This window comes from Gobio gobio, assembly GCF_949357685.1.
Source record: "Gobio gobio genome assembly, chromosome: 23".
Taxonomy (NCBI): domain Eukaryota; kingdom Metazoa; phylum Chordata; class Actinopteri; order Cypriniformes; family Gobionidae; genus Gobio; species Gobio gobio.
In genome coordinates this window covers 37,049,742-37,067,347 of record NC_137119.1, presented here as the reverse complement: position 1 = coordinate 37,067,347, position 17,606 = coordinate 37,049,742, and the positions used below count along the sequence as shown (strand labels likewise).

The 17,606-nt window shown below is 33.5% G+C and overlaps 1 protein-coding gene across 1 annotated transcript in view; it reads left to right on the top strand.

The window, feature by feature from the left end:
• sntg1 (syntrophin, gamma 1) overlaps positions 1–16,101 on the top strand; it is a gene marked incomplete at both ends in the record, with an annotated part of 30,124 nt that extends 14,023 nt beyond the window's left edge. The window contains 7 exons of the mRNA XM_079806837.1: positions 1,269–1,307; positions 1,780–1,896; positions 5,791–5,862; positions 8,182–8,334; positions 13,188–13,280; positions 15,430–15,540; positions 15,919–16,101. Of these exons, the coding sequence (XP_079662963.1) occupies positions 1,269–1,307; positions 1,780–1,896; positions 5,791–5,862; positions 8,182–8,334; positions 13,188–13,280; positions 15,430–15,540; positions 15,919–16,101 (768 nt within the window). The remainder of the gene's footprint in view (positions 1–1,268; positions 1,308–1,779; positions 1,897–5,790; positions 5,863–8,181; positions 8,335–13,187; positions 13,281–15,429; positions 15,541–15,918) is intronic.
• Between the last annotated feature and the right edge of the window lie 1,505 nt (positions 16,102–17,606).

Genomic DNA, 17,606 nt, shown 5'->3' with positions numbered 1-17,606 from the left:
GCTTTACAGAGATGATAGGAAATTAATTTTGTTTTAGATGAAAAGCTAAAGTAAGTTTCTGATTGATTAATTTCTGTTGTAAAAACTGATTTCAAAATGTAAAAACGCATGTGAAAAAATATATTGCACAAAATGAAAACAATAATGTAAATATTATTATTATAAGTGTGAATCCCAAAAATTCAAAGCGCATAAAAAAAAATAACAAGCATGATTTCATCTCTTAAATGTCTTAGTGTGTGTTTTGGTCATAATTTAGACTTTTTTTAAAATCTAATTTCAGTTTTTTATCTCATAATTACGACTTTTGATCATAATTTAGATTTTTAAGTCATAATTTTGACTTTAAATCCAATTTATCTCCTAATTTAAGTCCTAATTTCAACTGTTCATCTCACAATGACTTAGCATGTCATATTTTTGACTTTTTTTCTAATAATGAGGATATTTCAAATCATATTTTCAACATTTTATATATTATGACTTTATGATAGTTGAAATGAGCTGATCAGTAATATAGTTGAACTAACATGAACAAACAATAAACAGCTGTATTTTTATTAATTAACATTAAAGATGAACAAATACAGTAACAAATGTATTGCTTGTGGTTTATTCATGTTAGTTAATACATTAGTTAATGTTAACAAACGAAGCCTTATTGTAAAGTGTTACCATTATTCTAAATAGAAAAATAAAGATATAGATATTAAAAATAATATATAACATTAAAAAAAGATTAAAAATATATGTTTTTATTTTATTTTAAAATAAATGTATTTATATTTATTTAAAATGTATACATTTATATAAACATTTAATCGATTAATCTATTACTTATATTGCACAAATTATCTTTAAATATATTTATTATTATTATTATAAATATATAAAATATATTCAAAGGTGTATATATATGTATGTGTGTGTGTATATATATATATATATATATATATATATATATATATATATATATATATATATATATATATATATATATATATATATAAAATGGGTATTTCATATATTTCTTTTTATATTTATTTGATATTTTAATATATTTTTTAAAATATATACATTTAAACTATTATTCTAATCTACTCATTATAGTACATCCATAATCTTTAAATATATTGTTATAAATATATAAACACATTTTAATGGCTATACATTAAATATAATATATACAAATATTCATTTCAGTGTGTATTTTTACCTAAACACATTTTAAAAATCTAACTTGTTAAATCTTTATGATTCTATTGCAGGTGAAGAAGATAAACAGAAACTTTCCAGTAAACCAGCAGGTAAGGAAACTGAATGTGAAAGGTTGAGAAGGTGCGAATTGGATCATGAAAGAGTGACAGAAGTCCTGCAGAGATCCAGATAAGGCTCTGAAAGAGAGATTGGCTGTGCTCACCGCACTTGAATGAAGCCCCACGATGATGTTTTCTGACAAGACCCACGGTTCCTCATGCGCTGATGCATGTGCCCTGCAGAAAGTTCACAGGGCATTGAGATTCTCTGAATCCATGTGACATCACACACACTGACAGATGCTTGGTCTGTCCGATTTTAGTCCACGACCTCTCATGTAGGAGTGTTGTGACATTTAAATGATCAAGCGTTGAATTGGACTTAATTATCTGACGGATGTTCAGTTTTATGAATGTAAGGGGAGAGAAATGTGGAGAATTTCATGCAGACTAATTACTCTGAATGTCTTAGTTCTTCTGTAACCTATTTGACACATTCCTTTTGTGTTTTTCTGTCGTTTAGATCATATATATGGGCTGGGTAGATGAGAAAGAACAAGATTCTGTTCAGGACCGAATGTACACACCAAAGTTTCTTGCCTTGAGGGGTTCGTCTCTCTTCAAATTCTCCGCACCTCCGGTGAGTTCTTCTGCATGATTTACTGCATCAAGAGCCTTTCAGTCTCAGTAGCTGACTTTTATATGACTTTATATTTAGCATATGCTCGCAATATTTGTTCTACTTCGGGCAACATTGGCTGAAAAAAATAGTGAGAATTATGAAAGCACATCAGTCTTGTTGAAACTTTTCCTGAGTTCAGTTGTTCAGTTCATTGCACTGAAGAATTGTTAAAGGAATACTTGACCCAAAAATGCATATTCTGTCATTATTTCCTCACTCGTTTCAAACCTTTTATACTGTTTTTTTTTGTGTGGACATTCATAAATCCTCTCCCGTGGCCTCATGGGATAGTAAAGTGCCCATCATATGCAATCATAAGAAGAAGCTCACCAGAAGTAGACGGTCATCCGGGTACTTATTGCCTACTGTTTTTCAAATACTATATATTCAGACGCACTACGCTGCTGGTGTACGGTTTCTCACATAGTACTATATAGTAGGGATTTTGGATGCAACATTAGCCCTACATTTTCATGACTTGGAATATAGCACACAAGTCATATAGATTACTTTAATGGAGCGGTTTTGTCCTCTTTGGAGCAACAATCGTGAACACTGTGAACTTTTGTTGTATGGGGAAAAGTTTAAAAAAAAAAATACTCTTTTAATAATCCATGAAAAAATAATCCAGCATACCTGTGTTGCTATTGTAAACTAAAACTATTAAAAATGGTTTTCGTTAATTGAAATAAAGCTGAAATTAAATAAAAAAATATTCTTTGGAAAACTTTGAAAACGTAACAGAAATTAGATAATTTGCCTCGGCAATTAAATAAAATAAAATAAGTTTAATGTTTTATTATATTTTATATTAAATATTAATGAATGCTATAATATTATACAGATAATACTAAAATAACATGGAATAACATAAGGATGAGTAATTAATGACAGATGAACAGTTTAGAGGATCTATTAAATAAAATAAGTTATTTTATTTATTTTCATGATACTATTTTTTATTATTTTATTATAGTGTATATATACACAGGTGTTTTACATATAATACAGGTTTCATGTATGTGTGTGTGTATACATATATATACCCAGTCTGCAGTGGTCAATATCTTGGTCAATGACATGATGACATGTATTTTTTTTGTCCGAATTCATTATTTTCCCAAAAAATTTGACCTACAATATTTCCTTTATAAGATACTCTTTAAATATTTTTGAAATTCAATTGACTTTTTGAGTTGTGGTTTTTCAAAGACCTAAAATGTCAGGTGGTGCGACCAGCAAATTTACATTTAAAAGTATCAATTCCCACTGCAATTGCACAATGAAGTAAGAAATATAAATGTAAATCATTATATAATGGATACAAATAATAATAAAACAAAAACATAAAAACTCCTTAAGGAAAATTGTGTTCTGAACACATAGAAAAGTGTTCGTTTATATGAATTGGACTAAAAGGGCAATACATAGAAAAGGGAAAGGGAATTTACCATGTGATATGCATTTTACAATGATCCATATGTATATTGTTTTAAATTAATATATGGTCGCACCACCTGACATTTTCTGGGTGGTAAAATCTTGTTTAATTATGAATTAATGCTGTCTTAAAAGCTGTAAAACCAATATAAATCAACACCATACACTTTTTGGACATAAAAATGCATTTGAAAACTCTTGCTTAAAATTATTATTTTTCTTATTTGTCATTGACCCATCTATCAAAAGTGCACCAAGGAAGGAATAGGGGTGAACCGGTGATAGGGTCATGGGCAGTTCAGGGTCCGGGTCAGGGCCAAGGCTCATTGATGCACGTGGGGAGCGAAGGCTGGCCCGTATGGTCTGATCAAACAGACGAGCTACTGTAGCTCAAAAAGCGTTATTTAAAAAAAAAAAAAAAAAAAAAAAAAATATATATATATATATATATATATATATATATATATATATATATATATATATATATATATATAAACTGAACATAACATAAAATTGTAAACTGTTTTAAAATATTAATGAATGCTATAATATTATACAAATAATTCTAAAATAACATAGGATTGAGTAAATTTCACTCCTGAACAGTTAGTGTCCACATTATTTGCTTCAGTTATTATCGACTTTATGAAATCCATTAATCTGTTCAGCCTCAGGCTAAATCACCCAACCTGATGCTCTCACACCTCCATTCAATAAAGCCTAATCTCCGTACACAATCAGCAATTAACATAAACGCCTTCATCATAATTCTGGGAAATAATTTGGACTAAAACATGAATGATAATCTGAGAAGTGTGTCATTAGAGGTAAACCTCTCCTAATATGGAGATAACGCTGATAACAGTGGACTCCCCCTGTATTTCTCATCAGATGGTACAGTCCTGATGAAATGAGGAATTGCTGTAGTTGGTGCTTGTAGATGTTCTCACTTAATTAATTTATTCTGAAGAGATCGAGACATCAAAGAGCTTCCTCCAATCTGCCATTAATCGTAATTTGGCGGTGGAGTGGGAGGAAGATCAAAAGTTTGGACGTGGAAACCTATTATGGGATACGCAGATGGAAAATTACATTGGAGAGAACTTACAGCGCTCAGCAGTTTGTGCAAAGGCCCTTCTGGGTTATTTCAGCTTGTTCAGATGTTCTCCGCTCCGGGCAATGAACACTTGACATGATGCCTTTGAGGAAAGTTCCATTTCAAAGCATTTTTGACATGAAAAGAGTTCAGGTGCACAATTTGGGTTAAGATGGTTTTGTATGTTCGTTGGCCTTCAACATGGGATCGAAAAACAGTGTTCAGAAACTATTGCAAGCAGAAAAAAAGGACTTCATCATTTTATTTTATTGGCAGTAACGTTGTATGAATAAGACCGGAAAAATTAAAAGAAACTAAAAAGGGATTATTATTACATTTATTTATTTATTTATTTATTTAAATTAATAATATTTGTCCAGTTTATTATTTAATGAAAAATGTGTCTTTTATTTTTTATTATTAAAAAACAAACATTTATCATGCATAACTTCAACACACAACAAAACCAGAAAAATGTTAAGTATAAAGGTATTTATAGTATTATTATTGTCATAATTTTTTTAATTGCTTTTACATTTATTTATTGAATTACTAAAATTAATTCATTAATAAAAAAACGTTCTATTATGTATTATTTTTTCTTGGACAAACAAGAATGCCCTAATGAATCATACACAGTAAGACCAGAAATGTTTTATTATTATTTATTTATTCAATTCATTAAATGTATTATTATATTTTTCAAATTATGTATAAAAAATCATTTATTTTTAGAATGTATTATTATTTGTATTTATTATCATATTTATACTAATATTTATGATAATAATGACTAGTTTAACCAGCTATCCACTGTCCTTTTCCATGCATCAAGGAGGTCTTTAGATGATCTTTAGATTGTGTGTGTGTGTGTGTGTGTGTGTGTGTGTGTGTGTGTGTGTGTGTGTGTGTGTGTGTGTGTGTGTGTGTGTGTGTGTGTGTGTGTGTGTGTGTGTGTGTGTGTGTGTGTGTGTGTGTTGTCTCAAGTAGTCTGTTTTTGACTGGTATTCTGACATTTGAAAACTCTGCTCTGAGCCACTTGAGTCTGAAGAAAACACTCCTGAGTTGTCTGTTTCACCATGATCCGTCTTCACTGGCCTTTGGGTATTAGCGGTTACTGCAGATGCTCAGCATGATTCATTCTCGCACGCGAGATCTCGAGGGGTTTCCCTCTTTCGTCGACAAGCAGGACGTTGTTTATTTCATGTAGCATTTGAATCACCCCTTTAGGGACACAGTGAGAGCGCGTTCTCTGACTGAGCTGAATAATGCACTGTGTGACTTCTGGAGACTGACAGCAGTCTAAACTCCTCTAGGTCACCACCTGGGACTGGACCAGAGCGGAGAAGAGCTTCACCGTCTACGAGATCATGTTTAAGATACTGAAGGTACAGGTTTAAGTACTCGGGACTTTCACACATTATAACTGACACTGTGATTTTTTTTGCCGGTTTATATATATAATACATTTACTTTTTTATCAGTTCAGTTTAGTTTATTTCTAAAGCACATTTAAAGGGTTGGTTCACCCGAAAATGAAAATTAGCCCATTATTTACACCCTCAAGTCATCCTAGTTGTATAAATGACATTCTTCTTTCAGATGAACACAATCAGAGTTATATTAAAAATGTTCTGGCTCTTCCAAGCTTTATAATGGGAGTGAATTTTGCTGTTTTTGAAGTCCATAAAAGTGCATCTATCCATCATATTATTGCTCCACATGGCATTATAAAGCTTGGAAGAGCCAGGACTTTTTTAATATAACTCTGATTGTGTTCGTCTGAAAGAAGAATGTCATATACACCTAAGATGACTTGAGGGTGAGTAAATCATGGGCTAATTGTACACACCAAAGTTTGGGCTTTTTGGGTGAACTATCCCTTTAATAACAGCAAAATGGCTGACCAAAGAGCTGTACAATACAAAATAAAAAGACCATAAAATAAGCAGAGAACAACAAAATTAGACATTACAATGTAAAAGCTGATGAAAAGAGAAATGTTTTAAGACTAGATTTGAAGTATAAGGTAGAAGCAGCCCTAATGTGGTTTGGAAGGCTGTTCCGTAAAGTGGGACCAGCCACAGAAAAAGCTCTATTACCCCGGCACTTTAAGACAATTATTTCATTTTTACTTTAAAATTTCATTAATATGGTATATATTTGTTTCCTTTCCACAACTAAAAATAATAATAATAAATGTTTTTTTTTTGTGACTTAACAAATCTTTTTTTTTTTTTTATAGTTAATGATATAACTTATAAAATGTTTTTATGTATATTTATATATTTGGATAATGCAAATTTTATTTATTTAATGTACATACACTACCAGTCAAAAGTTTGGAAACTGGACAATTTTGATTGTTTTTGAAAGAAGTCTCTTCTGCTCACCAAGACAGCATTTATTTGATCAAAAATACTGCAAAAACAGTAATATTGTGGAATATTATTACAATTTAAAATAACTTTTTTTCTATTTGAATATATTTAAAAATGTAATGTATTCCTGTGATCAAAGCTGAATTTTCAGCATCATTACTCCAGTCTTCAGTGTCACATGATCCTTCAGAAATCATTCTAATAGGATGATTTACTGCTCAAGAAACATGTATGATTATTATAAATGTTGAAAACAGTTGTGTACAATTTTTTTTCAGGATTATTTAATGAATAGAAAGTTTATCTGAAAGAACAGCATGTATCTGAAATATAAAGCTTTTGCAACATTATAAATGTATATACTGTCACTTGGTCAATGTAATGCATCCTTGCTGAATAAATGTATTCATTTCTTTAAGTCCCCCCCCCCCCAACTTTTGAACGGTAGTACAGTGTTACAAAAGCTTTCTATTTCAGATAAATACTGTTCTTTTGAACTTTCTATTCATCAACGAATCCTAATTTTTTTTTTACACAGCTACTTTCAACATTGAAAATAATCATAAATGTTTCTTGAGCATAAAATCAGCATATTACAATGATTTCTGAAGGATCATGTGGCACTGAAGACTGGAGTAATGATGCTGAAAATTCAGCTTTGATCACAGGAATAAATTACATTTTAAACTATCTTCACATAGAAAACAGTTATTTTACATTTTAGTAATATTTCACAATATTACAGCTTTTTTGTATTTTTAACAACATAAATGCAGCCTTGGTGTGAGCATAAGAGACTTATTTAAAAACATTTACAAATCTTAATGATTGCACATTTTTAACTGGGAGTGTATTTTTATTTTGTTTATTTAAATATAATATATTCCTTTATGATTATTTTTATTAGTTACTTACTTATTTAGTTCTATGCCTCATTTTATGCCAGTATTGTGACTTTAAAAAAATCCAAACTTTACACAAAAAAAAGGTTTATTGTGTATGTGGTCACAATCCCCTATTTTCAATATTCTTCCCTCCTATTTTGTTATACATTTTTATTCTAGTATGTAACTTCCAGTTGACACAGTTCAGTCAATTATTAATGAATAAAAGCAAGTCTTGCTTTTTATCTGAATATCCCGTTGCACTCATAAAACTGCCAGATTGTAAATGCCGTCTCATGTTGAGTGTACACCAACTCTCATTTAAAAGGGTTCAGTATTTGAAATCTTTTTCATATCTGAAATGGAAGACATTTTTGTCAAAAGTTTTAGAAAATTAGCCAATCATCTCTGTTTCACATTCTAACAAAATTCCTTATTTTAGGACAGCGAGCTGGTGGACAAGCGGAAGCACTGCTTCAGTGTTCAGACGGACTCTGGAGAGGACATCTTCTTCAGCGTGGAGCTCGAATGTGATCTGCTTCTGTGGGAGAAAGCCTTTCAGATGGCCACCTTCTTCGAAGTGGAACGAATACAGGTAGTGAACCCGCCAAAGTTAGCGCAATCTAAACTCGATTGCATTGTACTCAGACAGACTAAATGAAATGAGGCAAATTCAGTGTTGATGTTACGTCTTGTTCTCTGCTGCGAATCTCTCTCTTCTTGGCACGGTAAACAGACAGAGCTGAGATCAGATCGTGGCGAATAAAACTGCACCTGCCAGACAATGTTGGCCGCCATCTGAACATCGCAAACTCTGAGTGACTGAGGCCGTGCCAAAGAGAGATTAAGTGTGATTTGTTAATCAGTACTTGAAGGAAACACATTGTTCAAAAACGCAGCATGAAAACACTTTTGTTTGGAGTTATTAATATAATCTAATCCTGGGTTTAACCTGCTTGTTCAGCTACAGGCACTTTCATATCCCAGCTGGTGTTTTCTATCAAAACATAATTCAACTCTTCCCTTTTTGTTTTATGAAGGTCACATTTTGAACAGTACCTGTCAGATGTAATTTGTGACCCTAAACCACAAAACCAGTCATAAGTCACACGGGTATATTTGTGGCAATAGCCAACAATACATTGTATGGGTCAAAATGATACATTTTTCTTTTATGCCAAAAATCATTAGGTTAAAGATCATGTTCCATGAAGATATTTTGTAAATTTACTACTGTAAATGTATCAAAAATGTACAACCCCAAATCAGAAAAAGTTGGGACAGTATGGAAAACGCAAAAAAAAAAAAAAATGAAGTGATTTCTAAATTTACTTTGACTTGTATTTCATTGCAGACAATATGAACACAAAATATTTAATGTTTTGTCTGGTCAACTTCATGTCATTTGTAAAAATGCATCCTTTCCTGTCATTCAGACCTGCAACACATTGCAAAAAAAGTTGGGACAGTAAAGCATTTACCACTTTGTAATGTTGCCATTCCTTTTCACAACACTTAAAAGACGTTTAGGGACTGAAGACACCAAGTGATGAAGTGTTTCAGGTGTAATTTTGTCCCATTCTTCCTGCAAACAAGTCTTAAGGTGGGCAACAGTACGGGGTCTTCGTTGTCGCATTTTGCGCTTCAAAATGCGCCACACATTCTCTATTGGAGACAGGTCGGGACTGCAGGCAGGCCAGTCAAGTACCCGTACCCTCTTCCTCCGCAGCCAGGACTTTGTAATGTGTGCAGAATGTGGTTTTGCATTGTCTTGTTGAAATATGCATGGCCGTCCCTGGAAAAGATGTCTTCTTGAAGGCAGCATATTATGCTCCAAAATCTCTATGTACTTTTCAGCATTAATGGTGCCTTCACAGAAGTGCAAGTTACCTTTGCCAAGGGCACTGACATAACCCCATACCATGACAGACCCTGGCTTTTGGACTTGTTGCTGGTAACAGTCTGGATGATCCTTTTCTTCTTTGGTCCGGAGCACACGGCGTCCATTCCTCCCAAAAAATTCCTCAAATACTGATTCATCTGACCACAGTACACGTTTCCACTGTGTGATGGTCCATCCCAGATGCCTCCGAGCCCAGAGAAGTCGACGGCGCTTCTGGACACTGTTAACTAGGGTTAAGAATCGTGAGAAATTTTCCGGTTCCGGTTCTGGTTCCGGTTCCGCCTAACGATTCCGGTTCCATTAAAATTATTAAACAAATAGTGGTAAAGGAAAAAGGCACAATACGCAACTCAAACAATCCATTTTGTGTTTATTACCTGCTCTAAAATGAATTTACAGGTTGGCAATGTCCAAAAAGTCCTGTACTGTACATATATTACAGTATTAATTAAGCCATTCTTGAAACAATTTTTTTTTCAAATGAACACCTCTGAAATTGTCTTATTACATTTTATATCTCTGTCTATGAATAAAACCAAGTTGTAAATTATATTTATTAGTTATATTTATGAATTAGTTGTATATTAATTTAATAGTAATTCAGTTATTCAGTGAACTTGTAAATAATAAATTGCAATTCAGCATTACAAAGGTAATTGTGCCTAAACGCTTACCTAAACCATGGTGACTCAACGGTTGACAAATATATATATATAAAATATAGGCCTTTCACTATAAATCTGGTATAAGCCCTGTGGCACTCTGGGCTGTAGCAAATGTTTTGTCAAATTGCTAGTGCAGCCTCCTTTGCATGTTATTAACTTTTCACATGTTACATTTTGCTTCATTATCATTCATTCTTTGGAAATGAATCCATACTTGTGACTTTCTCTTCGCCATGCTGGTGGTCAACGAGAAAATATCTGACGCAAAACCGTAAATGTGTAGCGCGAGGGCTTTCAGTGCTGAACTGCGTTGCACTCCTGGAAGCGGCAGGCAACGTAATTAATATTCATGATGAGGTGAGCCAGGGTTGCCAGGTTTTCTCAACAAAACCCGCACAATTGCTCCTCAAACCTTGCCCAAAACAAGCCCAATCGCGTTTCAGGGGGGCTTCTCCGGTAAAATTTGCATTTCCGGGGCTAAATATCACATAATTGGGGTCGCTTCAACCCGCGGACATGAAACACAGCCCGCGGCAACAATGTTTAAGTAGCCCAATTCCGTGGGAAAACCACGGACTTGGGAACACTGGCTGTCACTCGCTATTAAAGTATACGCTTCCAGCGCTTCGCACACACATTGCACCAGAACCGTTTTCTGCATAAGAACCGGTTCTCGGTTCCCAACCCTACTGTTAACATAGGGCTTCCTTTTGGCACAGTACAGTTTTAACAGGCATTTGTGGATGTAACTACGTATTGTGGTACTTGACAAAGGTTTGCCAAAGTAGTCCTGAGCCCATGTGGTGATATCGCTTCTAGATGAATGACGATTCTTGATGCAGTGCCGCCTGAGGGATCGGAGATCACGGTTGTTCAGCTTAGGCTTGCGCCCTTGTCCTTTACGCAATGAAATTCCTCCAGATTCCTTGAATCTTTTAATTATGTTATGCACTGTTGAATGTGAAATATCCAAATCTCTTCCTATCTTTCTTTGAGGAACATTGTTTTTAAACATTTAAATAATTTTCTCACGTATTTGTTGGCAAACTGGCGATCCTCGGCCCATCTTTGCTCCTAAAGGATTAGACCTTTCTTGGATGCTGCTTTTGTACCAAATCATAATTACAATCACCTGTTTCAAATCACATCATTATTTAACCATTTTACCTCATTACTAGCCCTAAATTGCTCCTGTCCCAACTTTTTTTGAAATGTGTTGCAGGTCTGAATGACAGGAAAGGATGCATATTTACAAATGACATGAAGTTGACCAGACAAAACATGAAATATTTTGTGTTCATATTGTCTGCAATGAAATACAAGTCAAAGTAAATTTAGAAATCACTTCTTTTTTTCTTTTTTTTTTCTTTTTCCATACTGTCCCAACTTTTTCTGATTTGGGGTTGTATTATTAGTAGTAATATGCATTGCTAAGGACTTCAATTGGACAACTTTAAAGGCCATTTTCTCAATATTTAGATTATTTTGCACCCTCAGATTCCAGAATATGAAAATCCATCATAAAAATATGAATACAATTTTTGAAAAACATTTAAAATGTTTAAACTTTTAAGTTTTTAATGTGTGAAAATGATGCAGATTAAAATGTACAGGTTTTTTGTAAGTGAAAGGTTTGAGATTAATTAAAAGGCATAATGTGTGAAGAAAATAATATCACTTATTTCCAATTAATCTGTAATTGTGTCGAAATAATGAAGTGTTAAACAGTGTTCATTTAGTTTTATTAATATTTTTAGATTTGATGTTAATTTTAGTTACTTTTTTGTCATTTTATGTGCCTTGGCATTTTTTAAATAATGCTAATTAGGTTTAATTTAGTTTTAGTTTGTAGTTAATAATTTAAGTGCATCAACTTAATCAGTTCCTTGCAACTAATATTTATATTTTATTATATTTACTTTATATATATAATTATTATGTATATATAAATACACACACATGCATGTATATATTTAAGAAATATTTGCATGTATATACTGCATATATCATTTATCTTCTATATATAATTATAATTTTTTCATAAAAACATAACATATTTTTCTTAAATATATACATGCATGTGTGTGTATTTATTTATACATAATAATTATACACAGTACACACACATATATTATATAAACACAAATGAATCACGATGAATTTTTCCCCAGCACTCTGGTGTGAAAGTATTGTTTAATGATGTGGATACATAAAATGCTATAAATTAGCCTTGTTAGTAATTTATTTCCAAAATAATATCCCAGAATACTTTATATATTACAATAAATAATTTGAGATTTAGTGTGAATTATATGTATCTTATGTAAGTCATATATATATATATATATATATATATATATATATATATATATATATATATATATACATACATATATACACAAATACATACACACTGTTGGACATTATTCATAGTGTTTCAATACTGTACGTGTTCTTAAAGTCCACTGGATTTGTCCATAATTGAAGAAACTCCCACTGATCCATGTATAGGATCCATTTATGTATATTTCAAAAACATTACATAATGTGCAAGTAGAGCATTTATAGTCCTGTAGCACTGAAGCAAATCTATATTCCGTATTCTAGCAAGACAATAACAGGACCATTTCCTGCAACTGTTACACATTCGTGTAAAACATGGTGGCACATATAAAAACGCTGCCAATTTGTCCCACTAAACCAAACTAACGCAGCGACCGTGCCTCGTGCCAAAAAAAAAAAAACGCTTGTTTATTTTTCCTTCCAAAATAATTATGTACGACACTTATCATCCTAATTAAACATTTAAGAGATGGAGATGTTTGTGTGTGCCAGTTTGCCTCGTGTCTGATTAACAATGCCAAGCATCTCCTGTTTCAGTGTAAAACATACGCTTGCATTGTGGACAGTCATCTCATGGGACTCACCATTGATTTCAGCATGGGCTTCGTCTGCTTCGACGCCGCGTCAAAGGTGAGACGTGTACCCTTCGGTTTCAATTTCATCGAAGTAAAATAAATGATCACTGGTTATTATTAAGTTCTCATTAGCTACTCTGTTGCTATGCGCTCTGTATTTATATCACAGCAAACATTTATAGCAACATGCTGTCGACTCAACTGTATTAGGCAAACAAATATAAACATTTTTGATGCTTTTGATGTAGTTGCTGATACAATTAGCACTCTGTCAAGATGCTGTCACACTGTGTGAGTAATTCTTAAACTGCGCCATTCTGTTATTAAAAGTAATATTTTCATACAAACGAGGTCCAGAATGAGCACTTTGCATGAGCCAAGTGTGAGTAAAAAGGGGCTTTTGGTGTTGGAAAATGTTGCTTACCAGTTCATCTTTAACTTTAAACAGATAATTAGAGCAGGTCTGTTGTGATGTTAATATTTCATCAATATTTATTTTCGAATTTTGTGGGGGTCACACCTCAAATGTGAACTTTGAAGCCATTGTGTGTTTTTTTTTTTAAGAATATACACTACTGTTTAAAAAACTTTAAATGAAATACATGCATTTTTAATGAAATATATTTTTTCAGATATGATGCATTTAATTCATTCATCATATTAGAATGATTTCTGAAGTTTCATGTGACACTGAAGACTGGAGTTATGATGCTGAAAATTCAGCTTTGATTACAGAAATAAATTACATTTTTAAAATATATTCAAATAGAAAACAGTTCTTTATAAATGTTATTTCGCAATATTACTGTTTTTACTCTAATTTAATCACATAAATGCAGCTTTGGTGAGCATAAAAACATTAAAAAACTTTTTAAAAATTGTTCCGACCCCAAACTTTTGAATGGTACGGTGTGTTGCTATTATTGTCAAGTTTGCTAAATAAGGTTTACAGTGGTTTTTGATTCATGCACATAAACTCACATCTTTATGATAGTAAGTTTCAACTTTAAAAAACATAGAAGCTTCAAAATGCCCTTTAGATTTGATTTATGTGATAGAACAAAATATCCAAGTCTCTTTTAGTCATGTTCACCACAGACTTTCTTTTACTCAAAAATGTCACATTTCTATTCTAAAAGCCCATTGGTTAAACCTGAGGGAAACACAACAAATGTTTATTTTCTCTCCAGGTTAAAGGATCTCTGATCAACTTTTATCAGAAGTTTATCTAGCGCATTTATACATATAGAGTATCTAATAATAGGATGTGTTTATTTAACTCCAGAAGTCCATGTTGTGGCACATATGGGAAATATTCCTCACATTAAACCAGCCATATGAAAATACGAGGAATACAATCTTCATAATATACACTATATTGCCAAAAGTATTGGGACACCCCTCCTAATCATTGAATTCAGGTGTTCCAATCACTTCCATGGCCACAGGTGTATAAAATCAAGCACCTAGGCATGCAGACGCTTCTACAAACATTTGTGAAAGAATGGGTCGCTCCGTGAATTCAAGTGTGGTACCGTGACAGGTCCATTTGTGAAATGTCTTCACTACTAAATATCCCATGGTCAGCTGTTAGTGGTATTATAACAAAGTGGAAGCAATTGGGACCAACAGCAACTGTCTGGCAATCTGATGGACGAGTCTGGGTTTGGCGGTTGCCAGGAGAACGGTACTTGCCTGACTGCATTGTGCCACATGTAAAGTTTGGTGGAGGGGGGATTATGGTGTGGGGGTTGTTTTTCAGGGGTTGAGCTTGGCCCCTTAGTTCCAGTGAAAGGAACTCTTAAAGCTTCAGCATGCCAAGACATTTTGGACAATTTCAAAGAATGGTCAAAAATTCCCATAAACACACTCCTAAACCTTGTGGAAAGCCTTCCCAGAAGAGTTGAAGCTGTTATAGCTGCAAAAGGTGGGCCAACGCCATATTAAACCCTATGGATTAAGAATGGGATGTCATTACATTCCATGTGCATGTAACGGCAGGCATCCTAAAACTTTTGGCAATATAGTGTAAATGAAGTTATTTTGCATATTTCATTTGAAATATGCAAAATAATTATTAGCTAAAAAAATTACGTTGTCAAAGGAACACTTTTTTTTTATAATAACAGCTTAATGGGCTGTATGAAAATATCTTTTCATGTCTATTGAGTTATTAATATGCATAATTGAAACCCTCATTACAGGCAGTGCTGTGGAGATATAAATTCTCTCAGCTTAAAGGATCATCAGATGATGGAAAGAGTAAAATCAAGTTCCTGTTCCAGAATCAAGAGACCAAACTTATTGAAGCAAAGGTAACTCTTCACTTTTGTTATTGGCTTCATATAGTCTGTTTATGAAAGTGCAAAATATTTCTCACTCTTTAGCATTTTAATATACCTGAAGCAGGTATACAATGCAAAAAGTGTTTATGGATCGTCAGCAGGAATATCACACACCTCAATTCTTAGGAAACTTTTCGAAACACCATAATCTTGCGATTGCAAAAGAAATAGCTGAAGGAAGCAGATAAAAATAAAGTGCGTTTATATGAATTTCCTGTTTGATTATTTTCCCCTGTAGGCCGTAAGTATGAGCACTTTCATGCACCAAGTTTGATTTGTTTTCTGCTTGAGGCTGCCTCCTTTTTTCCAGCATACCTTCGTGATAATTTTCCCCCTTGATGCTTCCAGGAACTGGAATTCTCCAACCTCTTTGCGGTTCTCCACTGCATCCACGCGTTCTTCGCCGCCAAAGTGGCGTGTTTGGATCCCATGTTCGTGAGCAGCCGAAACGCCGCCATGGCCCCCGTGGTGTCCACGACTTCCACCCTCACCGCCCCACCACAGATATCCAAGATCAAATACACGAGCTGACAGACTCCAGTGACGCATCCTCTCCTTCCAGACATTGAAAAGGTAGGATGAGAGGAACTATCCCTGACAGACAGTGGATGTCCGCTTTCAAATGGACAATTGAAGTATGTAACATCGAAAACCTCGCTATATTCTCCGGATGGGAATCTCGAGCTGAATTCCGAACACTTTAGCATTATGTTTCCAGATGAAGATGTTCCTGGATCGCTTTCAGCTGCAGGGTCTTTTGAAAGTTGGACTCCTCCCTTTGATATTGAGACATATCTGTTTGCATTCAAATGGTATGAACACTTCTTTGTGTATACTTTTAAAATATTATTAAATCTGGTTAGCGATTGGAATGAAGCTGTTGTGAAACTGCCATGAAGTTCTTGAGCCTCTGTTGATGCGTTTTTTTTTCTTCTTTTCAAATAGCAATTTAGTTAACCAGAGTAATACCAGCCATCTTAAACTTACATTTATAGTAATAAACACATTTTCTGAATGTCGGTTAGATATCTACGAAGCCCTGCACATGACATGCGGACAAAATTATACATGTGACCCTGGACCACAAAACTAATCATACATTTTGAAATTGAAATTTATGCATAATCTGAAAGTTGAATAAATAAGCTTTTCATTGATATATGGTTTGATAGGGCAATATTTGGCCGATATACAACTATTTGAAATTCTGGAATCTGAGACCCCAAAAAAATAAATATTGAGAGAAATCATCTTTAAAGGAACACGCCACTTTTTTTTTTGAAAATAGGCTCATTTTCCAGCTCCCCTAGAGTTAAACAGTTGAGTTTTACTGTTTTCGAATCCATTCAGTCGATCTCCGGGTCTGGCGGTAGCACTTTTAGCATAGCTTAGCATAGATCATTGAATCTGATTAGACCGTTAGCATCTCGCTCAAAAATGACCAAAGACTTTCGATATTTTTCCTATTTAAAACTTGACTCTTCTGTAGTTACATTGTGTACTAAGACGCAATAATATTACACACACTCTCTGTGTAAGCAGGTTGTCACGTTGGTTAAGTTGACGGAAGTTAGCCTATTTTCAGAAGTTCCTCGATTATTACGCAGGATGAGAGTATAGTTCCTTGCCATATCGGCCTAGAAAATCGCAACTTTTCATTTTCCGTCGGTCTTAGTACACGATGTAACTACAGAAGAGTCAAGTTTTAAATAGGAAAAATATCGAAAGTCTTTGGTCATTTTTTTGAGTGAGATGCTAACGGTCTAATCAGATTCAATGATCTATGCTAAGCTATGCTAACAGTGCTACCGCCAGACCCGGAGATCGGCTGAATGGATTCGAAAACAGTAAAACTTCAAATGAAGTCCTTAGCAAATGCGTATTACTACTAATAATAAATGTTTGATATATTTACGGTAGGAAATTTACAAAATATCTTCATGGAACATGATCTTTACTTAATATCCTAATTATTTTTGGCATAAACTAAAAATTTATCGTTTTGACCCATACAATGTATTGTTGGCTATTGCCAC